This window comes from Acomys minous (genome assembly GCF_964271855.1).
Source record: "Acomys minous genome assembly, chromosome: 2".
Lineage (NCBI taxonomy): Eukaryota > Metazoa > Chordata > Mammalia > Rodentia > Muridae > Acomys > Acomys minous.
The window spans coordinates 3,439,913-3,452,206 of NC_140484.1; the positions used below are offsets into that span (position 1 = coordinate 3,439,913).

A 12,294-nucleotide genomic window follows, 5' to 3' on the forward strand; every position below is an offset into this window, starting at 1 on the left:
AAACAGTGGAAAGCTAGGCATGGATGGGGAACGGGCCATGGAATTCCACCCCTAGCTGAGGAGATACATTAGCCAAGGGAGGGAGAATTGGCCACTGATAAGTTCCCAACACCCCACTGGATGGTCCTACTGTCGGGTACATAGCCAGGTGGAGAACAGGAGGCTGGGGGCAAGGTATTGAGCTAGAGCTACAGTGAAAATGAAAGAAGAAGCTAAAGAGAAAGAAGCCAGTCAAAACAGGTGTTTTTACACAGTGACCGAATGATTTTTCAGACCAAACTCATTCCCTTCACTCCCACACTGTCCAAAAAGAAATCCTACCTGCTTTAGGCGTCTTTCTATAACTGTCTGCCATCTCCTATCAAAAAACTCTCCGCACTGGCTACCTTAATAATGAGATTATATACACTTTCTACTAAATTTCTTGTAATAAGTATACATTCAATTTGAACTAAAAGGTAATAGTTTAAAAATAAGCATATCACAGAATAATTCCAGGTATATTTTCTAAAAGTGATACCTCATTTCTTATTTTCTTTCGGTTAGCAAAAACACACTGAAGTAAGTAGAAACATTTACCTGTGCACTGCCCGCCATTGGTCGGGTCTCCGTAATACCCTGGCATGCACTCCTGACACTGCTGCCCGGTGGTGAGGTTCTTACACTGCTCACAGACGTTGTTACTGATGCACGTGCTGTGTCCGTTACACTGGCAAGCTGCAGGAAACAGTAAGCAGCACCACAAATAACTAAGTAATAATAAAAGTGTACACAAGTCACTTGAGACAGAAGTTACTTTTAAAATCTGGTTCTAGCACAGTCGGAAGCATTATTCAATTTTAAATGCATAACACAGGCGGCTGAAGTATCAATACAAGGCAGTAGATGCGCCCGATTGTAGCCACAGTTGACCTCATTATTTATAAGATGTGAGGGCTAGAGGCAATGTGAAATAACAGAGAGACTGCACGTAAGTAAGGAATACCTCAACACACTCATTAAAGAGTCATGTGAACTTTTTATCTATTAAATTACATAAAGATTAGATAATATAGCTTTGATAAAGGATGGGAGGTTCTTACCACATCATAACTTTTTTGTTTGTTTGTTTGTTTTCGAGACATGGTTTCTCTGTGTAGCCTTGGCTGTCCTGTACTCACTTTGTAGACCAGCCTGGCCTCGAACTCACAGTGATTCACCTGCCTCTGCCTCCCAAGTGCTGGGATTAAAGGCGTGCACCACCACGCCTGGCAACATATTTAAATTTAATAACAAATTATAAATACAGAAAGTTATCAGGCAATAGATCTTTATTTTAAGAACAAAGGGAAACTTTTAATTTGAATAAAGGTGTATTTTCTTAAAATAAGAAGACAGTTTTTAAACCATCTATAAATAAGAAAATCTATTAACAAAAAGTTCAGAATAAAGAAAATCAAATATGCAAACTAATATATTTAAAATATCAAAATTTTGCTTTCAAATAGTTTAAACTTCACAAATATGCCCTTCAAGCAGTGGGTGATGGCAGACAGTTCGGCAAGCTCTTTCTGCATCATCTATTGCCAACAACAAGCTTGGCGTTCCTTATAATAAAACATCACATTGTTAAAACTTCTATAGTGCTTACATGCTTATGGGGGAGTTTGGACATCTATGCCATACACATAATTAATTCACTTGGGTTTTTAAAAAAATGAGTATCCACTAGACACAGAGAATTGCCCAAAGAACCAAAATAAGAAAGAGCCTCGTATACTTCATGGAATTTCCAACCACATGAGAAAATTATTTAACCCTGGGCCCTTGCTTCTGAATAGGAAGGGTGCATGTAGCTCTCACATATAGCATCACTCAGAGCATGACTGAGCTAGGAGAGGAGTGTTCCTACAACAGCAGCATCGGGTACCAATAACACCCTAAAATTAAAGTACCGCAGCAGGCCAAATGCCAATCAACCTTTCCTGTCTGAATGAGAAAAACTCAAGGGCAGCCAAGACGCATGCTCCTTGGACCCAGCTCCACATGGCTGCTGATAAACGTATTACAGGGGATCTAATAAAGAGGGTGCCTCACACAGACATGATAGAATTTAGAAACAACCGCAGGAGGGAATTCTGGGAAGGGAGGGTGCTACCAACTGTTATAGCTTACATCAAACAAAACTATCAATGACAAGGGACGAGGCGCGCTGTAAAAAGCTGGACCCACACATAAAGGCTGCATCAAACGCAGACAAGGAAAGGCTGCTGTCCTGGGCCCACGGTGTTGATCAGACCCTGCCACAGGGCTATGTCAGCAAGCAGGACAGCCTGTCACAGAATGATTCTTACAGGACAGACTTATTTTAAATGTTCTAGTATCAACATAAGTATAGAGCACAAATAAAACTAAAGATAATCCATCTATTTTATTTTGCCTACATTTTAAATCTACCCCAGATGGCTCCTTATTTATGGAAACACAAACAGAAAAAAAATCAAAATAAAACATAATGACAAATTCATCATTTGATATGCAAATAAAGCACATAGTTCTGAAAATATGGGCTCTCTATAAACAGATGTGCAGCATTTAAAAATATCTTCATGACATTAGTAAATTTCCAACATATTTACACAGAGAGTCAAAGGGAAAAAAAATTACTCACAACCTTCTTCAATATATAGCTTATCTTAAAAGAAAAAGAAATTGCCAGGGACTGAAAACGAGGCATGGTTTCAAAACAAGACCAATAAAGACGGGGTTAGAAGGGACCCTGTATTCTCCACAGGACAGACGAGCGGCGTCAGCAAGCATGGGCTCCAAAGTCTGGCACAGCCAGGAAATACAACTGCTGCCACCTTCCAGAAATGAAAGGAAATGAATCATGTTTATAACCTGAAGTCACCACCTGCATCCAGAGGGACACACAGGTTCCCAGAGAGGCAGAACACAGGCTGCCATGCCGCTGAAGGCTATGCATGGAAGGAACAGGCCACACAAAAATCTAAACTCTCTTCTGAAGTGCAAGTTAACTACGTGGCGAGCGAACTCTAAGGTCAAACCAGCATATGAAACAACCTCTGCGGGGCCTCTCAGACCTCACAAAGGCAGCTCAGGATGACTCCTTGAAACAGATCTACAGGTCACGCAAATACACCACAGAACAGAGACAGGAAGGAAGTGTGTGCTAGACTCTGCAAGCCACATACTCCTTTTCTTTTTTTCAAAATTTTCCCTGATGTTAAGGGTCTCTTGCCTGCTTGTAAGTCTGTGCAGCACGTGTGCAGTGCCCTTGGGAGCCAGAGGAGAGGGTTCGGTCCCCTGGAGGCTGTGAGCTGCCATGTGGTGCTGGGAATCCAACCCAGACCTTCTGGAAGTACACCCAGGGCTCTTAAACATTGGCCCATCTCCACACACACACACACACACACACACACACGCACACGCGCACACATACACACACATACACACACACACACGCACACACGCACACACACACGCAGGGAGGGGAGTGCGAAGTAGGAAGAGACGTGTGATGAGAGCCCAGGAGGACTTGGCTGCAGAGACTTATGCTCTGAAAGTAAACATCAAGCCCCTGTGGTAGAAGAGACAACAGCTTCTCCTCACAGATGAGAGACAAGACCAGGGGAGGCCTGTGCGGTGCTGGTTAAAAAGCTCTTGTCTTTGGGCTTCTGTGCCTGATTCAGTTGTTTCTTCACAAAGTCTCGCTGCAAACCTGACTGAAAGCAAGCAGCAGCAACCACACCACAGCAGGAACCCTGGGCCGCCTTAGAGTTCACTCTGCCAATTTAATTCCTCGCTTTTGAACTTCACTCCACAGTCTTGGGACACAGACCAAATTTTCACAAATTCTTACCAGAAAGCAGCACAGGTAGCCGCTAACCCAACTCCCAAGAGCCTTTGCTCCCATCTGAAATCTCATGAGCACATCTTCAGAGTTCTCTGGTCCCCTCAGCTCCCAGAGGACACATCCACTGAGTCCCGCTTGCACATCCTTCCGCCTCACTCTAGCCTGCAGCTCGCGGCGTTTTCAAACCTGCAAAGGCTTCTCAGCCCCACGGCCAGACCTACCGTCTGGTGCCAGATTTTAAATTTTTCTACCACTATGTCAAAACCCCTGGAACCAATTCAAGAGGGGATTACTATATTGACCTGTGGTCAGAGCATACAGCAGTGCACAGCATGGCCATCAAAAGCGAGGGGAGCACGGACTCTAACTCACTCTGTCCATCTTCCATTTCTATTTCTTCCAGGCCCCGGCCTAGGAGACAATGACGCCCACAGTCAGCTCTTCCTCCCTTTGGCTAACCCTGCCTAGAGCAGCCCTCACAGAAGGCAGAGATGCTCACCATGCAACGAGACACCTCTCAGTAAAGCAAGTAGTAAGATTAGCCATCCAGCTAATTTAAGAGGCCACCTCTAACGGTAACTTCCGGGCTGAGGAAGCACACAGCTGAGATGTGAGGCTGAACATGGCTTTATCCCTACACTAAGGCACCAGACCACACCGGCTCCTCAAATCCTAATGATGTTCCCAGAAAACTATTTTTTTTTATTATTATTTAATGAATATATTCAGATTACATCTCAATTGTTTCCCCTTCATTTGCATCCTTCCATTCCTCCCTCCCTCCCACTTTCACCCTATTCCCGTCCCCTAGGTCTATGACTGAGGGGGACCTCCTCCCCCACTATATGGTCATAGGCTATCAAGTCTCATCTTGGCAGCCTGCTTATTCTTTCTCTGAGTGCCACCAGCCGTCCCCACCAAGGGGAGGTGGTCAGATATGGGGGCACCAGAGTTCATGTCAGAGTCAGTCCCCGCTCTCCACACAACTGTGGAGAACGCCCTGTCCATTGGCTAGATCTGATACATGCAGTAAATATTGAACCCCTACAGAAAACTATTTTCTATTTGAATCAAATGGCACTAATTGTGTTTGGTGCCTGCGTCTCACAGCAGGACATCAGTGTTAAAGTTGACCTCTGCTGCACTTTGCATTTTCCTGTGTTTATTTCTCTGGAATGCGGAATGTTCCCTGGCACTCACCTTCCTCGCTGTGGATTCTGTCTTGCACTGCGACCTCTTCAGTGTGCTCGAAGGATCTTTGATCCCAATGACTACAGTCTTCCTTCTGTAACTTTCCTTCAGAGTACTTTTCTAAAACTCCTGTGTCTTTTTCAAATTGTACTTTGAAATTTAGGTTTACAGAATTTTCGGTTTATAGAATTGCAAAAGTCCCACCTTTTTGTGGCAAATGGGTATGGATTTTGTTTATTTTTGCCTTGCAGTACGAGGCATTGCACCAACAGCCTGTAGAGGCCAGGCAGTAATCTACCAGTGAGCTACATCCCTAGAACACAGTACGGAGCGCTTCCACGCCTCCTCAGAGGTTATGTGATGCCCCATCTCCTGAGAATGACTAATGCTCCATCCACACACCTCGGTCTGTTTCAGACTCCCCTTTAAAATTAGCACAGCAATCTGTTGGTAAGCAAACGCCACTTAAAATGCAGCTACAGCGCTCTGTAGCTCCATCTGTGTGATTGCTCTTTGTTGTTTGTTGCTTGCTGTTTTTTCACTCTCACTCAGCCCTGTGGCCTCAGTGGGGCAATGCGAACGTCTCACGTCTCATCTAAAGTAAACTCTGGCTAGCTCTCACTTTTCTGCTTCAGGGCTTCCACTGGTGCCAAGGAAAACTATTTGAGAGAATGGCTGCATCAGCTCAGAAGAGCAGGGTTTAGTACCCACAGGGCATCAGGAAGATGTTGGGCAGTGGATGAGCACCCAGCGTCAGAGAAGCAGCTCCTAAGAGCGTCCATCGGGACCTCCCCTGCCCCCAGGGGGTCTGAGGGCTGCACGCTGGGGTGGTAGCCAGCCTGGTGACACACATGTCATTGATTTTTCCAGCTCCACATTAAGTTCTCCTCATTCCTTCATTTATACCTCTTAGAAGCAGCTCCTCAATAAAGGGCCTTGCCCTGCTGCCACCGTCTCTGCAGCTCATCACACAGGCGCCCCAGCCGGGACACGCCTCATCTTCTTCTCCTTCAGGCTCTCATCGCCTTCTAAGAGCAAGCTTCAACCCCCTTCTTCCATTGACTAGCACTCATCTGTCACACAACCTCATAAATGTCATTTATTTTAAGAAACATGTACTCTCCATGAGGGCACTGATTTTTGAGCCACTTCATTAGCTACTATGTCTCTAGTGCCTAAAACACTGTGTACTGTACTTAGCGCATGGGGCGTGCTCAGCAAACACATGTTGAGTACATTGATGTTTCAAGGTCAACTCTCTTCCCGTATTCAAGCAGGGTAAGGAATACAGAAGTGTGCAGAGAGCCCAGTGATCTTCGAATCTGAGTAGTAGTGAATACCAAAGGTGGCTTTCAAAATAAGGTCACGTGACACTTTACTGTGGATGTTCAGTATGCCATATCCACACTCAGCCGTGTGGGTCACAGGAACGCTGGAGAACGTGACAATTCTAAGATACTATGATGATACGAACAGTAAGACACAGCGGTGCATTCGTGAAGAACGTGACATTGTCGTTACCTGGGCACTGGATAAACGACCACTCATAGTCCTTCTCTTTGGGGCAAAGGCTGGTGTCAAGAACCACGTCGCTCCTGTGCGTGCCGCCAAGCCTCATGGGCCCCCGGGAAGACCCTTCAGTGCAGTACCCTCTCCCGGTGTTACTGGGGTCGTTGCACCAGCCACAGCCAGGCTGCTCCAAGCACTGTCCACATGTTCTCAATCCAGAGCAATTTTGAGCTGCATGACAGGAGCATTAAAAAACAAAAGTGTGATTTTTATAATCACGCAGATTTACATGCTTCAGAAGGATGTGATACTAAAAAATAAACAAAATGTCATCTGTAGGTAATACAGATATTTTTGCATAAATATACAGGCATTGCATAAATGCCTATGAGATACGAAAACCTCCTCGTACACATGTATGTATGGACAAATAAATATGCACACGTGTATACATAACACATGTCATGCACAAGAGAAGATCAATTGGATGTTAAAAGGGAAAGCAAAAACTAAAACAAAAGCATGGTAACTATAACACAGAAAAAATTAGGGCAGTACTTAAAGACTCCTGAGTTTCTTGCCAGTACATTGAGGAGCTGACCCAGAGGCCCAATAAACACGAGACCACCAACAGCAAAATGGTAGATTCAAGAATTCACTGAGAATTGTATTTGTTGTGAGCTGTTTGAGGGCCAAGAACCTTGAAGGCTGGATGTGAGGAGGCAGCAGGTAAGAACCATCACTAAATGTAATGAGAAACAAAATTATTTCACTTATTTAACTTTGTAGGCAGGGAATTCATGAGCATCTTCATGGGTCCCTGGAACACACAGCTCTGAAGAGATGTCTCCATCCCATCTCTCCCTTCAGAACTCAGGGAACCACACAGAAGAGGGGCAGAGGGGATGGAGACCAGCAGGAGAAAAGGCCCTCTCAACCAACTGAGCCAGGCTCACAGGGTCTGAAGCAGCAAGCACAGGGCCTACAGGTCTGCATACAGCCTACAGGGTCTGCACACAGCCTACGGGGTCTGCACCTTGCCTATGGGGTCTGCACCCGGCCTACAGGGTCTGCACCTGGCCTACGGGGTCCGCATCTGGCCTACAGGGTCCGCACCTGGCCTACGGGGTCCACACCTGGCCTACAGGGTCCGCACCTGGCCTACAGGGTCCGCACCTGCCCTACGGGGTCCGCACCTGGCCTACAGGGTCCGCACCTGGCCTACGGGGTCCACACCTGGCCTACAGGGTCCGCACCTGGCCTACGGGGTCCGCACCTGGCCTACAGGGTCCGCACCTGGCCTACGGGGTCCACACCTGGCCTACTGGGTCTATACCTGGTCCCCTGTGTATATATTACAGCTTTCAGCTTAGTGTTTTATGGGGCTACGGATTGTGTAAACAAAGGGGTCTCTGATTCTTGTGGCTGCTCTTTGGCTCCTCTCCTTCTGTTGGGTTGCCTGGTCCAGCCTCCTTTCTTTTAGACTGTATTTTGTCATGTTTGGTTGCTATCTCTTAGAAGCCTGTTGTTTGGTAATGAGAGACAGAAAGGGAGTGGAACAGGAGGGGAGGGGACTGAGGGGAGCTGGGGAGGAGCTGGGAGGAGTGGAGGGAGGGGAGACTGTAATCAGGATATACTGTCTACTTGGGGCTACATCTTCCCCATACACTGTGATAGATGTCAATCCCTATAGCAGATACTTAGCAACTGGTCACCCCTCAATCTGCCATACCCCTCCTTCATTTCCTTAATCTGAAGAATTTCCATGGACATCCGAGGATAGCTCACATAACTGCTGACAGTTACGCTGCCTGTCTTCAAAGCGGTGCTTTACGTTTTAGAAATAATAAAATAAAAATAACAAAAGAAATAATAAAAGCTATCAAACCTCACATAGGTGCAGTTATGTTACTGCGATGCTACAATTGCTGACTGCCACATGATGACATAAAGCTGACTGCATGGCACAAGAGACAGTCGGCCCTGCAGGTCTCACAGTCTGAAGGAGGGTGCCTAGGAAATTTGTGCTTCTCGCTTCTTCATCAAAAATCAAGTGTGCACACAAGTGTGGGCTTATGTCTGGGTCTTCAATTTGATGCCACTGATCAACATGTCTGCTTTTGTGCCAATACCGTAGCTCTGTGACACATCTCGGAATCAGGGCTGATTTCGGTATCTTGGGCTTTTTGTGTTTTCGTATGAAGCTGAAAACTGTCCTTTCAAGATCTGTGAAAAATTGTCCTGAAGTTTTGATGGGGATTGCACTGAATCTGTAGGTTGCTTTTGGCAGGATGGAGCTCTTTCCATCTTCTGATATCTTCTTCGTTTCTTTCTTCAGAGTCTTAAAGTTTCTATCACACAAGTCTTTTGCTTGCTTGGTTAGTTACCCAGGAGGCTACTGTGAACAGTGCTGCTTCCCCGATTCCCCCTCAGTGTTTGACCTTTGGAGAGAAACTACTGATTCCCGTGAGGTAATCTTGTGTCTAAATACTTTGCTAAAAGTGTCTATCAGCTGTAGGAGTTTCCCAGTGGGATTTAGGGGTCACTTACATAGACAATCCTATCACCTGCAATTAAAGACACTCTGGCTTTTTCCTTTCCAGTTTGTAACCTCATCATCTCCTTCCGTGTCCTGGTGCTCTAGCTAAGACTTCAAGCACTACGTTGAACAGGTGTGGAGAGAGTGGACAGCCTTGTCCCATTTGCCTCCATTAAGTTGATGCTGGCTCTGGACTTGCTGTGAACTGGATGTTGAGGTGTTCCCCTTGCGCCCCTAATCTCTCCATCATGAAAGAGTGCTGAGTTTTGTCAAAGGCCCTTTCTGCATCTGATGAGATGAACATGTAGTTTTCGTCTTTCAGTTTGTTTGTTTGTTTGTTTGTTTGTTTGCGTGGTGAGCCACTTTCACCATCTACATGTGCACATGCGGGGTCTGCAGGGGGCTGTACCAGGTCCTCTATGTACACATCACGGCTTTTAGTTTGGTTTTATTTATGGGCTTCCTGAGTAAACAAATGAGTAGATCTCTGGCTCTTGTGCCTTCTCTTAGGCTCTTTCCCTTCTGTTTGTTTATTTGTTTGTTTGACCAATTCTGAGATGCCAGATTATTATATTATATTATATTAATTATATTGTTATTATCCCGTAAATGCCTGTGCCTGCTTACTTTCTAGTGAGACAGAGAGGGAGGATCCAAACGGAAGGAGACCAAGGGAGAACTGGAAGGAGGAGAGGGGAAGAAACTATATTATTTGAGGGGTAAAAATCTATTTTCAATAAAAACAGAAAGAAAGAATGGTCCCTCTAGACTCATATTTGAATACTTGGCTCCCAGTTAGTAGAGCTGTTTAGGAAGGGTTAGGGGGTGTGCCGCCTTTGGGGGTTCAAAAGCCCACAGCAGGCACAATATTTCTTTCTCTCCCATGCCCACCATCACCCCGTGTCACCAGATGCCTGTGGATCGGATCTAAGCTCTCAGTGCCACACCTGCCTCCCAGCCACTAAGCTCCCTGCTGTGACTGCAGCATAGCCTTCTGGAAACTAAAGGCCCCAGGCAAACGCTTCCTTTAACAATGGCTTGAGGAGGTTCAGGGAAATGTGCTGCCTGCCTGTGCTGGCTTCTCACTGATAGACAACACATCTACCTATACTGCAATTGCTACTCTTTATTTAAACCGGGCTCCAGTTTCCTGGGGTCCCAGCATGGGCTGAGGATCAGTGATGCTCTGGGGACACCGGGCCTTCCACACTAACCTGGCGCTGCTGCGGCGTAAGCCCCTGCCCTGAGCAGCTACAGCGTCCTCAGCCTCTTGGCCATGTGGACCACCATGACGGCATCTATGCCACGCAGCAAATCCTCCGTTACATGAATCCTCTTGGACCTGCTCCTCTAAAGAACACTGCCTGACACAGTCTCTAACCTTCTCTCACAGCCACAAGAATTCTTACTAGATAGCTTCACCACCTACCTATGCATTGCTTAACAATTTAGTGTGTGTGGTCTAGCAACACTGATAGGTTTGCCAAGAAATTAAAACATTTATTTTAACCTAATGTTGAAAGATTGTTTAGACAAATACAAACTGAGCTACATACAAAACAACTGGTCTCTGTGCGTGAGGAGTGTCAGTTGCCTAAGGAACAGAAGTGTGGGGGCGTGAGAGTGTGACACGGAACGCTGAGACACCACATGACACTGTTGCCTGTACACCATGCCCAGCGTCCAGGACACAGGTCAAACATAGTGGGAAATGGGGCTATCACAGTGTAAATCGGGCGCTAACAGATTTTAGACCTCTCTGGGATAGTACTATTTTTCTCATTATTCCAAATGCCCTAAACGTTCAATTCCTTTCCGTCTGTACTTACGAGAGCAGGTGGCAGTCTGCCACTCCAGGCACTGTCCGTACGGAAACGAGATGATGTAAGCGTTAGAGTCCACGCAGCGCTTTGTGCTGCTGCACCACATGCACTCCATGCCATTGCTGGTACAGTTGGAGCAAGAGGTCCTCAGGGAGCATGGCTTCTTGCACGGCCTTGCATTTTGATTTGGACTGACTGGAACAAATCAATAATGGCAATTATTTCATTTGGTAACTCCTTTTTTTAAAAAAAAATTACTCTCTATTTTTCAGTTGTGTGATTGGGTGTTTCGCGTCATATTTGTTGGCCGCCACAGCCTCGCCTGGTACCTGCAGAGGCCAGAAGAGGAGGACATCAGATCTGGAAGTGACGTAAGGGATGGTGATGGGCGCCATGCGTGGGCTGAGAATCAAATCCAGGTCCCCTGGAAGGGAAGCCAGCGCTCTTATCCACACAAACGTCTCTCCAGGCCCCTGGTAATATCATTTTAACACAAATGCTTGGGTTTTGTCTTTTTACTATTTATTGAAAAGTTTCAGTTATGCAGACTAAAACATTATAATGTGAGGCAAATAATTTAAAAAGCTGTCATATGTACTAATTTAGTGCTAAATTTGAAAATGTATAATTTCTTTCATAAATTCTTGCTAAAGAATAGGATGTACAGTTTTGAAAACTGCAAACTGTATGTAATACGAGAGCTCCCCTTTCTACTGTGTCAGCAGTGTAGAACCAGCATTATCTATGGTCCCAGTCACACGTTTCTACATAAGTGTTCGTATCTTAAGTAAGTAATGGTCCCGTGACCATGTCTTTTGTATGAACAAGTGAAGACATATAACTTACTATAAAATCTTAACACAAAGATATAGCAATAATCATATACATTAGGATGACAATTGTAGAGGAATTTTAATCCAGCCACATGGCTGCTCTGATCACATCCAAAGACCTTCTAAGGTTTGTGTGATCCGGCTGGAAGGCAGACTCGCCCTTAGTACACACCGTAAGCCATGCTTGAAAGTGATGTCTAATTGAGGGACAGAGAAAGTGACAAACCAGGGAAAGACTTGACAGGTGAGTCAGAGATAGGATACGCCCAACTCTCATGAGAACAGACAGGAAAGAGAAGCTACTTAGGAGCAGCACAGTAGAGCTGAGAGGAGAGAAGACAACACGTAAGAGTAAAGTACAGTAGAAAGTTCAGGCAAGAACACAGTACGGTAGAGAAAGGAGTAGAGACGGGAGCTGGTTCAGCTGCACGGAGTGAAACTTGGTGCAGTGGAGTGGAGCTTGTTCATGAGTTCATGCAGTTCAGTGCAGGTCACCAGAGGGAGTAAGAAAGAGCCAGAAGACTAGAACAAAGTGGCAGAGTT

The 12,294-nt window shown here is 45.6% G+C and overlaps 1 protein-coding gene across 5 annotated transcripts in view; it reads right to left on the reverse strand.

Moving 5' to 3' along the window:
* ATRNL1 (attractin like 1) overlaps window positions 1-12,294 on the reverse strand; it is a 566,124-nt gene that overhangs the window by 467,765 nt on the left and 86,065 nt on the right. For all 5 annotated transcript variants that reach the window (XM_084800216.1, XM_084800215.1, XM_084800217.1 and 2 more), the window contains exons 17-19: window positions 10,925-11,113; window positions 6,569-6,787; window positions 580-717 (exon numbers count right to left, since the gene is read on the reverse strand). In XM_084800216.1, coding sequence (XP_084656342.1) covers window positions 580-717; window positions 6,569-6,787; window positions 10,925-11,113 — 546 coding nt within the window. The remainder of the gene's footprint in view (window positions 1-579; window positions 718-6,568; window positions 6,788-10,924; window positions 11,114-12,294) is intronic.